Below are 15,554 nucleotides of genomic sequence, written 5' to 3'. Positions count from 1 at the left end.
TGCATGTAAACTGTTGTTAGCGTCTCAGCTATACACTTTGTGGTTTTATAAGGCACCTTTTCTTCTAGTGTAGCATACAAGAGCCCACTGTTAAAACCACATTCTGTAAGATTATTCAGAATGAAAAGATTAACACGATCGTTTATAATCAAACTTTTCAAGTAGTTCCTTCCTTTAATTTGTTTAGTCTCCTAGTGTTTGAATGCACTTCAAATATGAATCCTAGCCACTTAATGTCATATGCTGTAGAATAGACTATAGAAGGAAAGAAAGTGTGTTTCTTCTGAAAGTAGCACACATGAGTTTGTGCTTCAGGTATTTAATCTGCTTCTTCTTGTCATTGCAGGAGCTTAAAGGAGGAAAGGCGTTTTCAAAGGTATGAAGACAAAACAAAAAAAATGTTGCCATCTAATTTTTCAGCATACCTCCGCTACTTTATCTTTAGCGGGTAGATCCGCTTTAACATTGCTGATAGATTGTGGCTTCCATCAATGTTATTGTCTACATCATTTCCAATACCCCATATATATTTTTTGTAAATATACGGTACCAGTCAAGTTGACACACCTACTCATTCCATGTTTTTTTTTTAATATACTATTTTCTACATTGTAGAATAATAATGAAGACATCAAAACTATGAAATAACACATATGGAATAATGTAATTTGCAATTTATATAGTTTTTTTTCCCCATTTTTAATCCCAGGCCCCGCAGGAGGCCTTTTGCCTTTTGGTCGTCATTGTAAATAAAAATCTGTTCTTAACTGGCTTAGTTAAACAAAGGTTAAATACAAAATAAAATAAATAAAAAAACAAATGAAAATATATTTTAGATTTGAGATTCTTCAAAGTAGCCACCCTTTGCATTGATGACGGCTTTGCACACTCTTTGCATTCTCTCAACCAGCTTCACCTGGAATGCTTTTCCAACAGTCTTTAAGGAGTTCCCACATATATTTTGATTTGTTTAACACTTTTTTGGTTACTACATTATTCCATATGTGTTATTTCATAGTTTTGATGACTTCACTATTATTCTACAATGTAGAAAATAATAACATAAAGAAAAACCCTTGAACGAGTAGGTGTTCCAGGCTTTTGATTGGGTTTTCCCCTAACCCTACCACCCCTCCCCTAATTGGAGTAAACAAATGGACAACAACGCTTAGTCTTCTACTTCCAGTTCATACATACTATATACATTTTATGGACGCAGTATGGTTATCTTTTTTGTTTTTTAGTCCAATCCCTCTTTCAACCCCTCCTATATATCGCTGAAGACCATCCAGACCATCCAGTTCTGAACTTATATATATTTTACGGACACCGTATATTTTACATTAGTTATCTTATTATTTTTAGTTCCCCCCTTCAGCTCCACTCAGCACTCCCATCTATCTATTGTTATTTATATTTGCATTATATTTTTCAACACTACTGTGATGTTTCACAAAACTTCACAGAAGTTTAACAAACATTTTCTAAAGATTGTAAATTAATGATAAACATTGTTATATAATTGATCGATTGACTATAACTTTTTAAATCACCCAGCAGTGCTATTTGCAGAGTTAGCTCCAGGTAAATGTTACAATTCTTCAGCCATTCCTGAACCTGCGACCAAAAACAAGCTACATATGGACAGTACCAAAACAAATTATCTAATGATTCTGTCTCTTCGCAGCTGTACCTATGTTATGTAGGAAAAAGTCAGTAATAAATGATTCTGTCCTCGTTAAAAACAAGTTGTCATCCAAAGGCTTTGGTAAAATGTCCAATATCCTCGCCCACGTGGAAATTCTGTAAGAATAATGTACAGTGGGGCAAAAAAGTATTTAGTCAGCCACCAATTGTGCAAGTTCTCCCACTTAAAAAGATGAGAGAGGCCTGTAATTTTCAACTATGACAGACAAAATGAGAAGAAAAAAACATCCAGAAAATCACATTGTAGGATTTTATATGAATTTATTTGCAAATTAAGTATTTGGACAATAACAAAGGTTTATCTCAATACTTTGTTATATACCCTTTGTTGGCAATGACAGAGTTCAAACGTTTTCTGTAAGTCTTCACAAGGTTTTCACACACTGTTGCTGGTATTTTGGCCCATTCCTCCATGCAGATCTCCTCTAGAGCAGTGATGTTTTGGGGCTGTTGCTGGGCAACACGGACTTTCAACTCCCTCCAAAGATTTTCTATGGAGTTGAGATCTGGAGACTGGCTAGGCCACTCCAGGACCTTGAAATGCTTCTTACGAAGCCACTCCTTCGTTGCCCGGGCGGTGTGTTTGGGATCATTGCCATGCTGAAAGACCCAGCCACGTTTCATCTTCAATGCCCTTGCTGATGGAAGGAGGTTTTCACTCAAAATCTCACGATACATGGCCCCATTCATTCTTTCCTTTACACGGATCAGTCATCCTTGTCCCTTTGCAGAAAAACAGCCCCAAAGCATGATATTTCCACTCCCATGCTTCACAGTAGGTATGGTGTTCTTTGGATGCAACTCAGCATTCTTTGTCCTCCAAACACGAGGAGTTGAGTTTTTACCAAAAAGTTATATTTTGGTTTCATCTGACCATATGACATTCTCCCAATCTTCTTCTGGATCATCCAAAAGCTCTCTAGCAAACCTCAGACAGGCCTGGACATGTACTGGCTTAAGCAGGGGGACACGTCTGGCACTGCAGGATTTGAGTCCCTGGCGGCGTAGTGTGTTACTGATGGTAGGCTTTGTTACTTTGGTCCCAGCTCTCTGCAGGTCATTCACTAGGTCCCCCGTGTGGTTCTGGGATTTTTGCTCACCGTTCTTGTGATCATTTTGACCCCACGGAGTGAGATCTTGCGTGGAGCCCCAGATCGAGGGAGATTATCAGTGGTCTTGTATGTCTTCCATTTCCTAATAATTGCTCCCACAGTTGATTTCTTCAAACCAAGCTGCTTACCTATTGCAGATTCAGTCTTCCCATTCTGGTGCAGGTCTACAATGTTGTTTCTGGTGTCCTTTGACAGCTCTTTGGTCTTGGCCATAGTGGAGTTTGGAGTGTGACTGTTTGAGGTTGTGGACAGGTGTCTTTTATACTGATAACAAGTTCAAACAGGTGCCATTAATACAGGTAACGAGTGGAGGACAGAGGAGCCTCTTAAAGAAGAAGTTACAGGTCTGTGAGAGCCAGAAATCTTGCTTGTTTGTAGGTGACCAAATACTTATTTTCCACCATAATTTGCAAATAAATTCATTAAAAATCCTACAATGTGATTTTCAGGATTTTTTTTCTCACTTTGTCTGTCATAGTTGAAGTGTACCTATGATGAAAATTACAGGCCTCTCTCATCTTTTCAAGTGGGAGAACTTGCACAATTGGTGGCTGACTAAATACTTTTTTGCCCCACTGTATATGCCAATTATGTGATGGTCCGACCGCATCCTGTTCCCTATCAACACATTTTTTAACTTTTGGTGCCAGTGTGAATGACATAATAAAGTAATCAAGACAACTAGCTTTATTGAGCCTCAGCCATGTATATCAAACTAGGTCAGGATATTTAAGCCTCCATATATCCACTAGTTCCAATATATCCATGATATTTGTGATTTCCTTAAATTCACAAGGGTGATAGTTTGTTGTGTGATTTCCTTTACGGTCCATAGAGGTATTTAAAACCATATTATAATCTCCCACCATAATAATAGTCTTGTATTGCTTGTAGGGATGATCAATTATTAAATACAATTGGAGTCATTAAAACTTGTTTTTCAACCACCACACATTTCTTGTTAACAAACTATAGTTTTGGCAAGTCGGTTAGGACATCTACTTTGTGCATGAAACAAGTAATTTTTCCAACAATTGCTTACAGACAGATTATTTCACTTATAATTCACTGTATCACAATTCCAGTGGGTCAGAAGTTTACATACACTAAGTTGACTGTGCCTTTAAACAGCTTGGAAAATTCCAGAAAATTATGTCATGGTTTAGAATCTTCTTCAGGCTAACTGACACCATTTGAGTCAATTGGAAGTGTACCTGTGGATGTATTTCAAGGCCTACCTTCAAACTCAGTGCCTCTTTGCTTGACATGGGAAAATCAAAATGAATCATCCCCAAAAAAGCTGTAGACCTCCACAAGTCTGGTTCATCCTTGGGAGCAATTTCCAAACGCCTGAAGGTACCACGTTCATCTGTACAAACAATAGTATGCAAGTATAAACACCATGGGACCCCGCAGCCGTCATACCGCTCAGGAATCAGGATTTGATTTGATTTGATTTGATTTGAAGGAGACGCGTTCTGTCTCCTAGAGATGAACGTACTTTGGTGCGAAAAGTGCAAATCAATCCCAGAACAACTGCAAAGGACCTTGTGAAGATGCTGGAGGAAACAGGTACAAAAGTATGTATATCCACAGTAACACGAGTCCTATATCGACATAACCTGAAAGGCCGCTCAGCAAGGAAGAAGTCACTGCTCCAAAACCGCCATAAAAAAGCCAGGCTACAGTTTGCAATTGCACATGGGGACAAAGATCGTACTTTTTGGAGAAATGTCCTCTGGTCTGATGAAACAAAAATATAACTGTTTGGCCATAATGATGATCGTTATGTTTGGAGGAAAAAGGGGGAGGCTTGTAAGCTGATGTTACGTTCCCCAGTTTATGTGTTGTAGTTTGTGTATTTGCATGTGTTTTATTTCAGGAAATAGCTTCCTGAAATCCCTCAAGCAGCTGATTGGTCAACTCCACGACTAATTGGAGAGCTGACCCCGCCCCCTCGTCAAGACACAGCTGTCTCCAGTTACATTCATTCTGAAGCTATATAAAAGCCAGTGTTCTGTTCAGGAGAGAGAGATTTTGGAGGTAGGGATTACTGAGAGAGATTTGCTTGGAGGTCATTGCAGAGAGATTTTGCTAGAGGTTGATTTTGATGGGAGTTCATTGCTGGGAAGTTGGTATGTTTTGTGAGTTTGTTGCTCAGATAGAGCTTATTTGATGTACTTTGTTTCTTAGTTTGTTTGTGAAATTGTTTAATATTCTGTTTCATTTGTTCCCAGGGGGAAAGGGGAAGGCACCTTGGGAGTGCTTAGGCAAGAGGCCCGCGGGCATACATATACCCGTAGTATATTCACTGTCTAGGCACACTAGGTAAGACCTGGGCGGACCACCCCCTCTATTTTGGTTAGGGCACCAGGTGGTGCTAAATTAGGTAAAAGTGGTTAGGCAGGTAAGATAAGGAGAGGGGGGGCTTTGAGATTTACTTTCTTTGCTTTGGTTCCGTCCAGCCCCTTTTCCCCATATTACCGTGTAAAGGAATAAAGTCCTTGTAAACGGTACCACATTCTGTCTGTTGTCATTCTTACTCGCACCTACAGTCCATACCTTTTTCACTTCACAGAGAGTTTAGTTGTAGCAGGGTGTTGCGTTCCCTCTTCATAGAGGCGTGCGTAACAGCTGAATAATACCATCCCAACCGTGAAGCATGGGGGTGACAGCATCATGTTGTGGGGTTGCTTTGCTGCAGGAGGGACTGGTGCACTTCACAAAATAGATGGCATCATGAGGGAGTAAAATTATGTGGATATATTAAAGCAACATCTCAAGACATCAGTCAGGAAGTTAAAGCTTGGTCGCAAATGGGTCTTCCAACTGGACAATGACCCCAAGCATACTTCCAAAATTGTGGCAAAATGGCTTAAGGACAACAAAGTCAAGGTATTGGAGTGGCTATCACAAAGCCCTGACCTCAAGCCTATAGCAAATTTGTGGGCAGAACTGAAAAAGCGTGTGCGAGCAAGGAGGTCTACAAACCTGACTCAGTTACACCAGCTCTGTCAGGAGGAATGGGCCAAAATTCACCCAACTTATTGTGGGAATCTTGTGGAATGCTACACAAAATGTTTGACCCAAGTTAAACAATTTAAAGGCAATTTGTGGAGTGAATGACTCCCACATAAGTGTATGTAAACTTCCAACTTCAACTGTATATATACACTGAGCAAAAATATAACCGCAACTTGTAAAGTGTTGGTCCCATGTTTCATAAAATTAAATTAAAAAATCCCAGAAATGTTCCATATTCGCGAAAAGCGTATTTTTCTCAAATTGTGCGCGCAAATGTGTTTACGTCTCTGTTAGTGAGCATTTCTCCTTAGCCAAGATAATCCATTCACCTGACAGGTGTGGCATTTCAAGAAGCTGATTAAACAGCATGATCATTACACAGGTGTACCTTGTGCTGGGGACAATAAAAGGCCACTTTAAAGTGTGCAGTTTTGTCACACAACACAATGCCACAGATGTCTCAAGTTTTTAGGGAGTGTGCGATTGGGACCTCACAGGATGAACACAAGGAGCTGTCTGTATTGTGGGACTTTTGGTCATTTTGTGTCCTCTTGGCCGGTAAAAGACCAGGGTCACCGGTAGGAGCGAGTACTCTGGTGGGCCATATGGAGAACTTTCTGCTTCCCTTACTCGCACCCCTTTTCATGTCTATCTGCTGTGGGGAAACCAGTCCAAATCTCTCAGGGGTTCTCATTGACTCTAGGGCCGATGAGAGCTTTTTGGACGCCACGCTGGCTTCTGAGCTGAACATCCCCACTCAACCCCTCTCCATTCCCATGGATGTTAGAGTGCTGGACGGGCGCGCTATAGGTCAGGTCACCCATAACACCACTCCCATCAACCTACGTGTGTCAGGGAATCACAACAAGACCATTCAATTCCTTCTCATCAAGTCCTGCCAGATTCCCGTGGTTTTGGGATTCTCCTGGCTCCAGTGACACAATCCCCTCATCAATTGGTCTACGGGTGCTATCATGGGCTGGAGTCCGTTCTGCTAACGCCATTGCCTGAAGTCGGCGCAACTTGCCCTGGAATGTCTTCCTGGGGGCTCGGAAGCTGCTCCAGACCTCTCTGCCATTCCCGCAGAGTACCAGGACTTCTGGGAGGTGTTCAGCAAGTCCCGGGCTACTTCCCTTCCGCTGCACCACTCCTATGACTGCGGGAATGACCTTCTCCCCAGCACCACGCCGCCCCGGGGACGTCTGTACTCTCTGTCGGACCAGAGTCCAAGGCTATGTAGACCTACATTGGGGACTCCCTAGCTGCAGGATTAATCTGTCCCTCTTCCTCTCCCGCTGGCGCAGGGTTCTTCTTCATGGAGAAAATGGACAAGACCCTGCGCCCGTACATTGACAATCTGGGACTCAATGACATTACTGTGAAGAATTGTTATCCGCTACCAATAATTTCCTCTGCTTTCGAGCCGCTCCAGGGGCCCACTGTTTTCTCCAAGCTGGATCTGCAAAACGCATACCACCTGGTCGGGATACAAGAGGGGGATCAGTGGAAGACCGCCTTCAACACGGTCAGCGGCCACTACGAATATCTGGTCATGCCCTTTAGCCTCACCAATGCCCCTGCCATGTTCCAGGCTCTGGTGAATGATGTTCTCCGCGACATGTTGAACCGGTTTGTCTTCGTCTACATTGATGACATCCTCATCTTCTCCTGCTCCCCCCAAGAACATGTGCTCCACATCCGACAGGTTCTCCAGCGCCTTCCGGAGAACCAGTTGTTTGTTAAGGTCGAAAAGTGCGAGTTCCATCGCTCCACCATTCCCTTTCTGGGCTACATCATCTCTGCCGGGAGTGTCCAGATGGATCCCAAGAAGGTGAGAGCGGTGGAGGATTTGCCTCAACCTATTTCCAGGGTGCAGCTGCAATGCTTCCTGGGGTTTGCCAACTTTTATCGCCACTGTATCCTGGTTTACAGCACCCTGGCCTTCCCCCTGTCTGCACTCACCTTTACCAAAGTTCTGGGACCTAAAACACCACTTCTCCACTGATCCTATCCTGGTTCATCCTGAACCTTCCTGTCAGTTCATGGTGGAGGCCGATGCTTCGGATGTCGGAGTGGGGGCTGTCATGTCCCAACCTTCTGCCCTGGACCTTACGCTACATCCCTGCGCCTTCTTCTGCCACTGCCTCAATGCCACGGAGAGGAACTATGATGTGGGGAATCGGGAGCTTTTTGCGGTGAAGATGGCATTGGAGGAATGGAGGCACTGGCTAAAAGGGGTGGAACTTCCGTTCATTGTGTGGACCGACCAGAAAACCTGGAGTATTTCCGCACCGCCAAGCGCCTCAACCCCAGGCAAGCGAGATGGGCCCTGCTGTTTACACGGTTCAACTTTTTCCTTTCCTACCGGCCGGGGTCCAAGAACGTCAAGCCGGATGCCCAAGAACGTCAAGCCGGATGCCCTGTCTCGCCGCTATAACCCCATGGTTACCACCCCAGAGCCCGAGATCATCCTACCCACCTTGTGCATGGTGACGGCACTCATCTGGGGTATAGGGAAACAGGTGGGGGGGGGGGGGGGAGCCCAGATAACCGGATGTTTGTGCCTGACACTGTCCACTCCACGGTCCTGGAGTGGGCCCATTCCTCCAGGCTTGCCTGTCACCCGGGCTCTTGCCGCACCCTGGCCTTCGCGCGACAAGGCTTTTGGTGGCCTACTATGGTTCCCGGATGTTGCTGCGTTTGTCGCCGCCTGCACAGTCTGTGCACAGAACAAGACTCCTCTGCAAGCTCTGGCTGGTCTTCTCCAACCACTGCCTGTCCCTCACTGTCCCTGGTCCCATATATCCCACTGCCATCCTGACTGTGGTCGACCGGTTTTCCAAAGCCGCCCACTTCATTTCTCTTCATAAACTACCCTCGGCCAAGTAGACGGCCCAGCACGTCTTCCAGATCCACGGACTCCCGTTGGACATGGTCTCCAACCGGGGTCTTCAGTTCTTGTCCCGGTTATGGAAGGTGTTTAGCTCGCTCATTGGGTCATCGGCCAGCCTGTCCTCCGGATTCAAAAACCCAGTCCAACGGCCAGTCAGAGCAAGCGAACCAGGACTTAGAGACGACTCTTCGCTGCCTAGTTTCCGCCAACCCTACCACCTGTATTTAGCAACTGGTATGGGTTGAGTTCGCCCGCAACACCCTTCCTTTCTCTGCCATGGGTCTCTCGCCCTTCAAGTGTTCCTCTTCCCCGAGCAAGAGGAGGAAGTCAGCAATCCCTCTGCCCTGATGTCCATCTGCCGCTATCGCCGTACCTGGAACTGTGCCCGGGCAACTCTGTTGAAAACCACATAGGCGACAAGCTGAGGAGCTGAGGAGTATTTCTGTCTGTAATGAAGCCCTTTTGTTGGGAAAAACTCATTCTGATTTGCTGGGCCTGGCTCCTCAGGGGTGGGCATGGCAGCCACATGGGTAGGCCTATGCTCTCCAAGGCCCACCCTTGGCTGCAGCCCTGCCCAGTCATGTGAAATCCACCCCACCTAGAGTTCCTAGGAAACTATGCAGTATTTTGTTTTTTTTATGTATTATTTCTTACATTGTTGCCCCAGGAAATCTTACGTTTTATTACATACAGCCGGGAGGAACTATTGGATATAAGAGCAACGTCAACTTACCAACGTTACAACCAGGAATACGACTTTCCCGAGGCGGATCCTTTGTTTGGTCAACCACCCAGGGCAATGGATCGGATCATAGCCGGCGACCCAAAATAACGGCGCCGCAGAAGGGGCAGATGGAGCAGTCTTCTGGTCAGGCTCCGTAGATGGACACATCACGCACCGCTCCCGAGTATACTTCTCGCCAATGTCCAGTCTCTTTACAACAAGGTAGACGAAATCCGAGCAAGGGTTGCCTTCCAGAGAGACATCAGAGATTGTAGCGTTCTTTGTTTCACGGAAACATGGCTCACTCGTGATACGTTTATCGGAGTCGGTCCAGCCACCTGGTTTCTTCACACATTGTGCCGACAGAAACAAACATCTCTCTGGTAAGAAGAAGGGTGGGGGTGTGTATGCCTTATGATTAACGAGACGTGGTGTGATCATAACAACATACAGGAACTCAAGTCCTTTTGTTCACCTGATCTAGAATTCCTTACAATCAAATGCCGTCCGCATTATCTACCAAGAGAATTATCTTCGATTATAGTCACAGTCGTGTATATTCCCCCCAAGCAGACACATCGACAGCCCTGAAATAACTTCATTGGACTCTATGTAAACTGGAAACCACATATCCTGAGGCTGCATTTATTGTAGCTGGGGATTTTAACAAGGCTAATCTGAAAACAAGGCTCCCTAAATTTTATCAGCATATCGAATGCACGACCCGGGCTGTTAAAAACCCTGGATCGTTGTTACTTTAACTTCCGCGATGCATACAAAGCCCTCGCCCGCCCTCCTTTCGGAAAATCTGACCACGACTCCATTTTGTTGCTCCCATCCTATAGACAGAAACTGAATCAAGAAACGCCCTTGCTCAGGTCTGTTCAAAGCTGGTCCAACCAATCAGATTCCACGCTTCAAGATTGCTTCGATCACGTGGACTGGGATATGTTCCGCATAGCGTCGTACAATAACATTGATGAATACACTGATTCGGTGAGCGAGTTTATTAGCAAGTGCATTGGTGATGTTGTACCCACAGTGACTATTAAAACCTTCCCCTACCAGAAACCGTGGCAGCATTCGCACAAAACTGAAAGCGCGAACCACTGCTTTTAATCAGGGCAAGGCGACCGGAAACATGACTGAATACAAACAGTGTAGCTATTCACTCCGCAAGGCAATCAAACAAGCTAAGCGTCAGTATAGAGACAAAGTAGAGTCGCGAATTCAACTGCTCAGACACGAGAGGGTATGTGGCAGGGTCTACAGTCAATCACGGGCTGCAAAAAGAAAACCAGCCCCGTTGTGGACCACAATGTCTTGCACCCAGACAAACTAAACAACTTCTTTGCTCGCTTTGAGGACAATACAGTGCCACCGACACGGACCGCTACCAAAACCTGCGGGCTCTCCTTCACTGCAGCCAACGTGAGTAAAACATTTAAACGTGTTAACCCTCGCAAAGCTGCCGGCACAGACGGCATCCCTTGCCGTATCCTCAGAGCATGCACAGACCAGCTGGCTTGTGTGTTCACGGACATGTTCAATCATTCCTTAGCCCAGTATGCTGTTCCCACATGCTTCAAGAGGTCCACCATTGTTCCTGTTCCCAAGAAAGCTAAGGTAACTGAGCTAACTGACTATCGCCCTGTAGCACTCACTTCCGTCATCATGAAGTGCTTTGAGAGACTAATCATGGACCATATCACCTCCACCCTACCTGACACCCTAGACCCACTCCAATTTGCTTACTGCTCCAATAGGTCCACAGACGACGCAATCACACTGCACACTGCCCTAACCCATCTGAACAAAAGGAATACCTATGTAAGAATGCTGTTCATCGACTACAGCTCAGCATTTAACACCATAGTACCCTCCAAACTCTTCATTAAGCTTGAGACCCTGGGTCTCAACCACGCCCTGTGCAACTGGACTTCCTGACAGGCTGCCCCCAGGTGGTGAGGGTAGGAAACAACATTTCCATCTCGCTGATCCTCAACACTGGGGCCCCACACGGGTGCGTTCTCAGCCCTCTCCTGTACTCCCTGTTCACCCATGACTGCGTGGCCATGCACGCCTCCAACTCAATCATCAAGTTGGCAGACAACACTACAGTGGTAGGCTTGATTACCAACAGCGACGGCCTACAGGGAGGAGGTGAGGGCCCTCGGTGTGTGGTGTCAGGAAAATAACCTCACACTCAATGTCAAACAAACAAAGGAGATGATCGTGGACTTCAGGGAACAGCAGAGGGAGCACTAGATGTGCGAATGCATATACAGTTGTAGCTGTTGAGAAGGAATGCAAGATTGGGGAGATTTGATTAACCAATACCAAGTCCTAGCTGATGGAGCTCAGATACCCCTCTACCCTAAAACACACACGCTGGTCCCCCGTTGTGACCATTTTCCCAAGTATCTCTGTGCAGTCCGACATTTTGATTATTTTGTGCTACAATAATTTGCCCCCTCTCTAATTGTCCAAGTGTGTGTCACGAATCCCGCTTCCTGAGTCTGTGTTTGCCTGTGTTTCTGTCCTGGAGTGTGTTTCCGGTGTCCTGGAACGCACCCTGTCTGGTTGCCGGGCGAATTAGCTTGTTGGGAGATCGATGTTCACCTGCACCTGTATCCCATCAGTAATCTGCACACCTGTCCTGATCATCACCTCTCCCCTTCAAAAGCTCTGACCTGACATCCATTCCCTGCCGGATCGTTAGCCATGAACAGTATGTTGTGCCATAGAATCAGCCTCAAGTTGGATAGAATTTGTTTTGTTGTTTTTTTACGTATTGCTTGCCTTAAACTTACCTCCGTTTGTTCTGTCTTCAGTTACTCACCCGGATCATTTACCCCATTCCCGTCTGGTCGTCGGAGGATTCCGCTACCCCATTGGATCCACCTATTTACTCCCATCAACTCACCACCGCTGCCCGCTACGCCACCTGGATATATCTACCCATTCACATTCACTTGTAAATAAATACTCACCTTCTTCCTACTCTCCTTGTCCTGGTCTGCTTCTGGGTTCGATTTTGAAAGAACGTGACAGTGTGACCCCCTCCCCATGGGTTACTGCAGCTAGTGTAGTCATCACTGCCACTTGGGTGGGGGCACCTAACTGAAAATCCCACCGACAAGGTACAAGATCATCAAGGTTCTCATTAGCAGCTTTGATAAATTCCTTGTATATTATTCTCACCCATCCGGGGACTTTGGCTTTGTTGGACCAACCCTGCCAGGCAGGCACAGACTCTTGAGGTGCCAGTGCTGCTTTAGTGGGTCTCTGACCGTGTTACTCTTTCTGTCTTGGCTGCGTATCGGCTACTTGCAGTAGGACTATAAAACAAACATGGACTTCTCCTTAGTGTGTGGTTCGCTCAGGTGAGTGTCTAGGGTATAGCGTTGGGGACCGTTCCATCATGACAGGGCAATAAATAAATCAACTATATTTAGAATTTATTTTAAAATGAATAACCCATATCTGCACAAAATTGAAGGCTCCACTACGTTTGTGTGGATGCCCGTTTGGGCATGTCTTACAGTTGGCATACCATTTGTACAGTATATCTGGAGCAGTGTTTGTGTGTTACAGAGTGTTTTACAGTACATTTTACAGCCTCAATAATGGTAAAACCGCTGTGGTAAAAGTAAGGTAATTGTAAATTAGGTCCATAGCTCAAGCCAACTAACTGTAGTATGACATACATGTGACAAAAAATTGTGACACAGGATGGGACTTTTGTTGGGAAAATAGGACAGTAACATGGACTACTTTTCCCCTGCCTTATTTTCCATCCATAGTGTTTATAGTAAACTGTGTGAAGTACCTTTTTAGCTCTTCAGTGACCCTGACCTAAGTTTGTAGGTGTGACCTACCAAGTAACCCAGCCAGTGATTAACACAGGTAACTAAAGGTGATGTCTGGATTGGATACAGCACATGTCAAATTGAAGTTGGAAAATATAGCATTTATGCGAACCCTAACCTAATTCTCCTTACCTCTTACTTTTATTCTCCTAACCTGCTGCGTAAGTTCCCCTAACCTGCTACGAAAAGTCCATTTTAAATAAGCTGTATTCTATCCAGTCAAAACCGTAACTAAGTACTGTGGATAGTGGCACCATTACCAACAGGCACTTCGGATTTCGAGAAATTACTGACACATGGTAGCCTATTCATAATTTATACTTGTGCTTCAGAAGAAGTACTGCATTAAGATATTATAAAATCTTTAGTCTATTGCCACACACTGTTTAGTAGGAAAATTGATTGTCTTTTTTGACATTGAAGACAGTGCATGGGAACTGGGAAGCACTCATAGTGGGAAGAGACAGGGCAGAGGCCAATCATGATTCTAGTGCTGATTAAAAGGCATGTGACTGGTGGCCTTAAGGCACCAGTTTCTTTATCTAAAAGGAAAGTGTTTGGACATGGACCTCCCCTTGTCCATTAAAGAAGGAAATGTGTGCATGCTTGTGTGTGTGTGTGTGTGTGATGTGTGTGTTGGCCTGCGTCTCTGCCTGCCTGTGTCTGTGTGGATGTTATCATTGAGATTGTGCTTCCCTGTTCCCCTTATTTCCTCCATATTTGCTGATCCCGTTTATCCGGGAAAAAGGCACTGTACCAGAATGTCCTCTGAATTAGCAGAGAGAGAGAGAGAGAGAGAGAAGAAAGGTTTTATGTTGTGTGTATTGTTGTGAATTGTTAGATATTACTGCACTGTTGGAGCTAGAAACAGAAGCATTTTGCTACACCCGTAATAACATCTGCTAAACATGTGTATGTGACAAGTAAAATTAGATTTGATTAGAGATAAAGAGAGAGATAATGATACCCTCGGTCAGCTTGCTCTGCAATTCACTAGCCGCAGGGCATGTGGCAGGGGAGTGTAGGAGGTCTTTGGCATCTCTGGGTCTGTAGGTGTTTGACACAGAGGGCAAGAGGAAGGATGACTGTGGAAAAGGACTATTAGTTCTCTAAGTTCTGATGTGTTTGCCCAGTCCTGCTTCCTCTCAGTAGTACAGGACAATGTCTGTCCAACTAACAGTAGTCTAGCTTGTCACTCAGACTCATGGCACTCCAGCCCAGAGATGTGTGTCAGAGATGGAGTGGCTGTGTCTGTGCGAAGATACTAAGCTAACAGTTTGTGAATGAAAATGCTCCAATACATACAACTATTGTGGATCCAATGAGAAAAGGTTTGTGATCCACACATTGGTTGTGAAACCTTGTCTTCTGACCACGTCAAAGCAGTAGGATAATATGTTGATTCTAATGTGACTCACAGTTTAGATGACTGGTTGATTAAAGCCCTCAAAGGCAAAAGTCTGGGGGTGTAAAAAACAAATGTGAAAAAAATGAATACAGTACTTTTACTGGTGGTGACCATGAGTCAGTCGAACTTCAACCAAATAATTTGGCATCTCGACTGTATTGCTATGACAAGATTATGAGTGTGTTGAGTGCATTTAGTCCCAATCTAGTTTTAAAGCTGCTTTCTGCTAGAAAGCTAGAAATCTACCCATAGTCTTTCGCCTGTCACCATACGTGTCCTTAAACTGTGGTGAGTTACACTTACCGACTAATGACCATTAATTAGGTGACATTGAATACAGTGGGAAAAAGTGAAGCTGATGGCTTTATTTGCTGTATTTGCTAGTCATAAATACAACTTTACACTGCCGTAAGCATGACAGATACCATTAATAACAATTTCTGTCAGGATATGACACCTAACAACTTTTATTCATATTTTTTTATACCCAAATAAGTTTATTTAATAGACATGATTAGCGTTATATTTCGTCAATAAAACTAAGGCCTAGAAGAGAACCTACAATGAAGTTTCTGAAGTTTCTGTCATGGTTTCGGTGTCTGATGTGGTGTCATAAGCAACCATGACGCCAAATTGCGTAATCTTGTCACTAGGGAGGTAGTCACATGACTTCAAAGGCTCTACGTTGTCAGGGAAACAGTAAAAAGGTCAGTGTCATGTTTACCCAAGATTGTGCTTGTTTGTGTGGTGGTTGTGAATGTTGTCACAATGTTTGGGGCTGCATTTAGTTACTTAGTCGTTTTGTATATTAGCT

General features: G+C 44.6%; 1 protein-coding gene across 1 annotated transcript in view; it reads left to right on the top strand.

Annotated features, from left to right (window-relative positions):
- LOC110509291 (early estrogen-induced gene 1 protein) overlaps positions 1-15,554 on the top strand; it is a 74,437-nt gene that overhangs the window by 45,798 nt on the left and 13,085 nt on the right. Inside the window, exon 4 of the mRNA XM_036967675.2 lies at positions 347-376. Coding sequence (XP_036823570.1) covers positions 347-376 — 30 coding nt within the window. The remainder of the gene's footprint in view (positions 1-346; positions 377-15,554) is intronic.

The sequence above is a fragment of the Oncorhynchus mykiss genome, chromosome 29 (assembly GCF_057628025.1).
Source record: "Oncorhynchus mykiss isolate SJ-2025 chromosome 29, ASM5762802v1, whole genome shotgun sequence".
NCBI classification, from domain to species: Eukaryota; Metazoa; Chordata; class Actinopteri; order Salmoniformes; family Salmonidae; genus Oncorhynchus; species Oncorhynchus mykiss.
The sequence above is the reverse complement of the archived record's forward strand: the minus strand, read 5'-3'. Positions and strand labels throughout refer to the sequence as shown.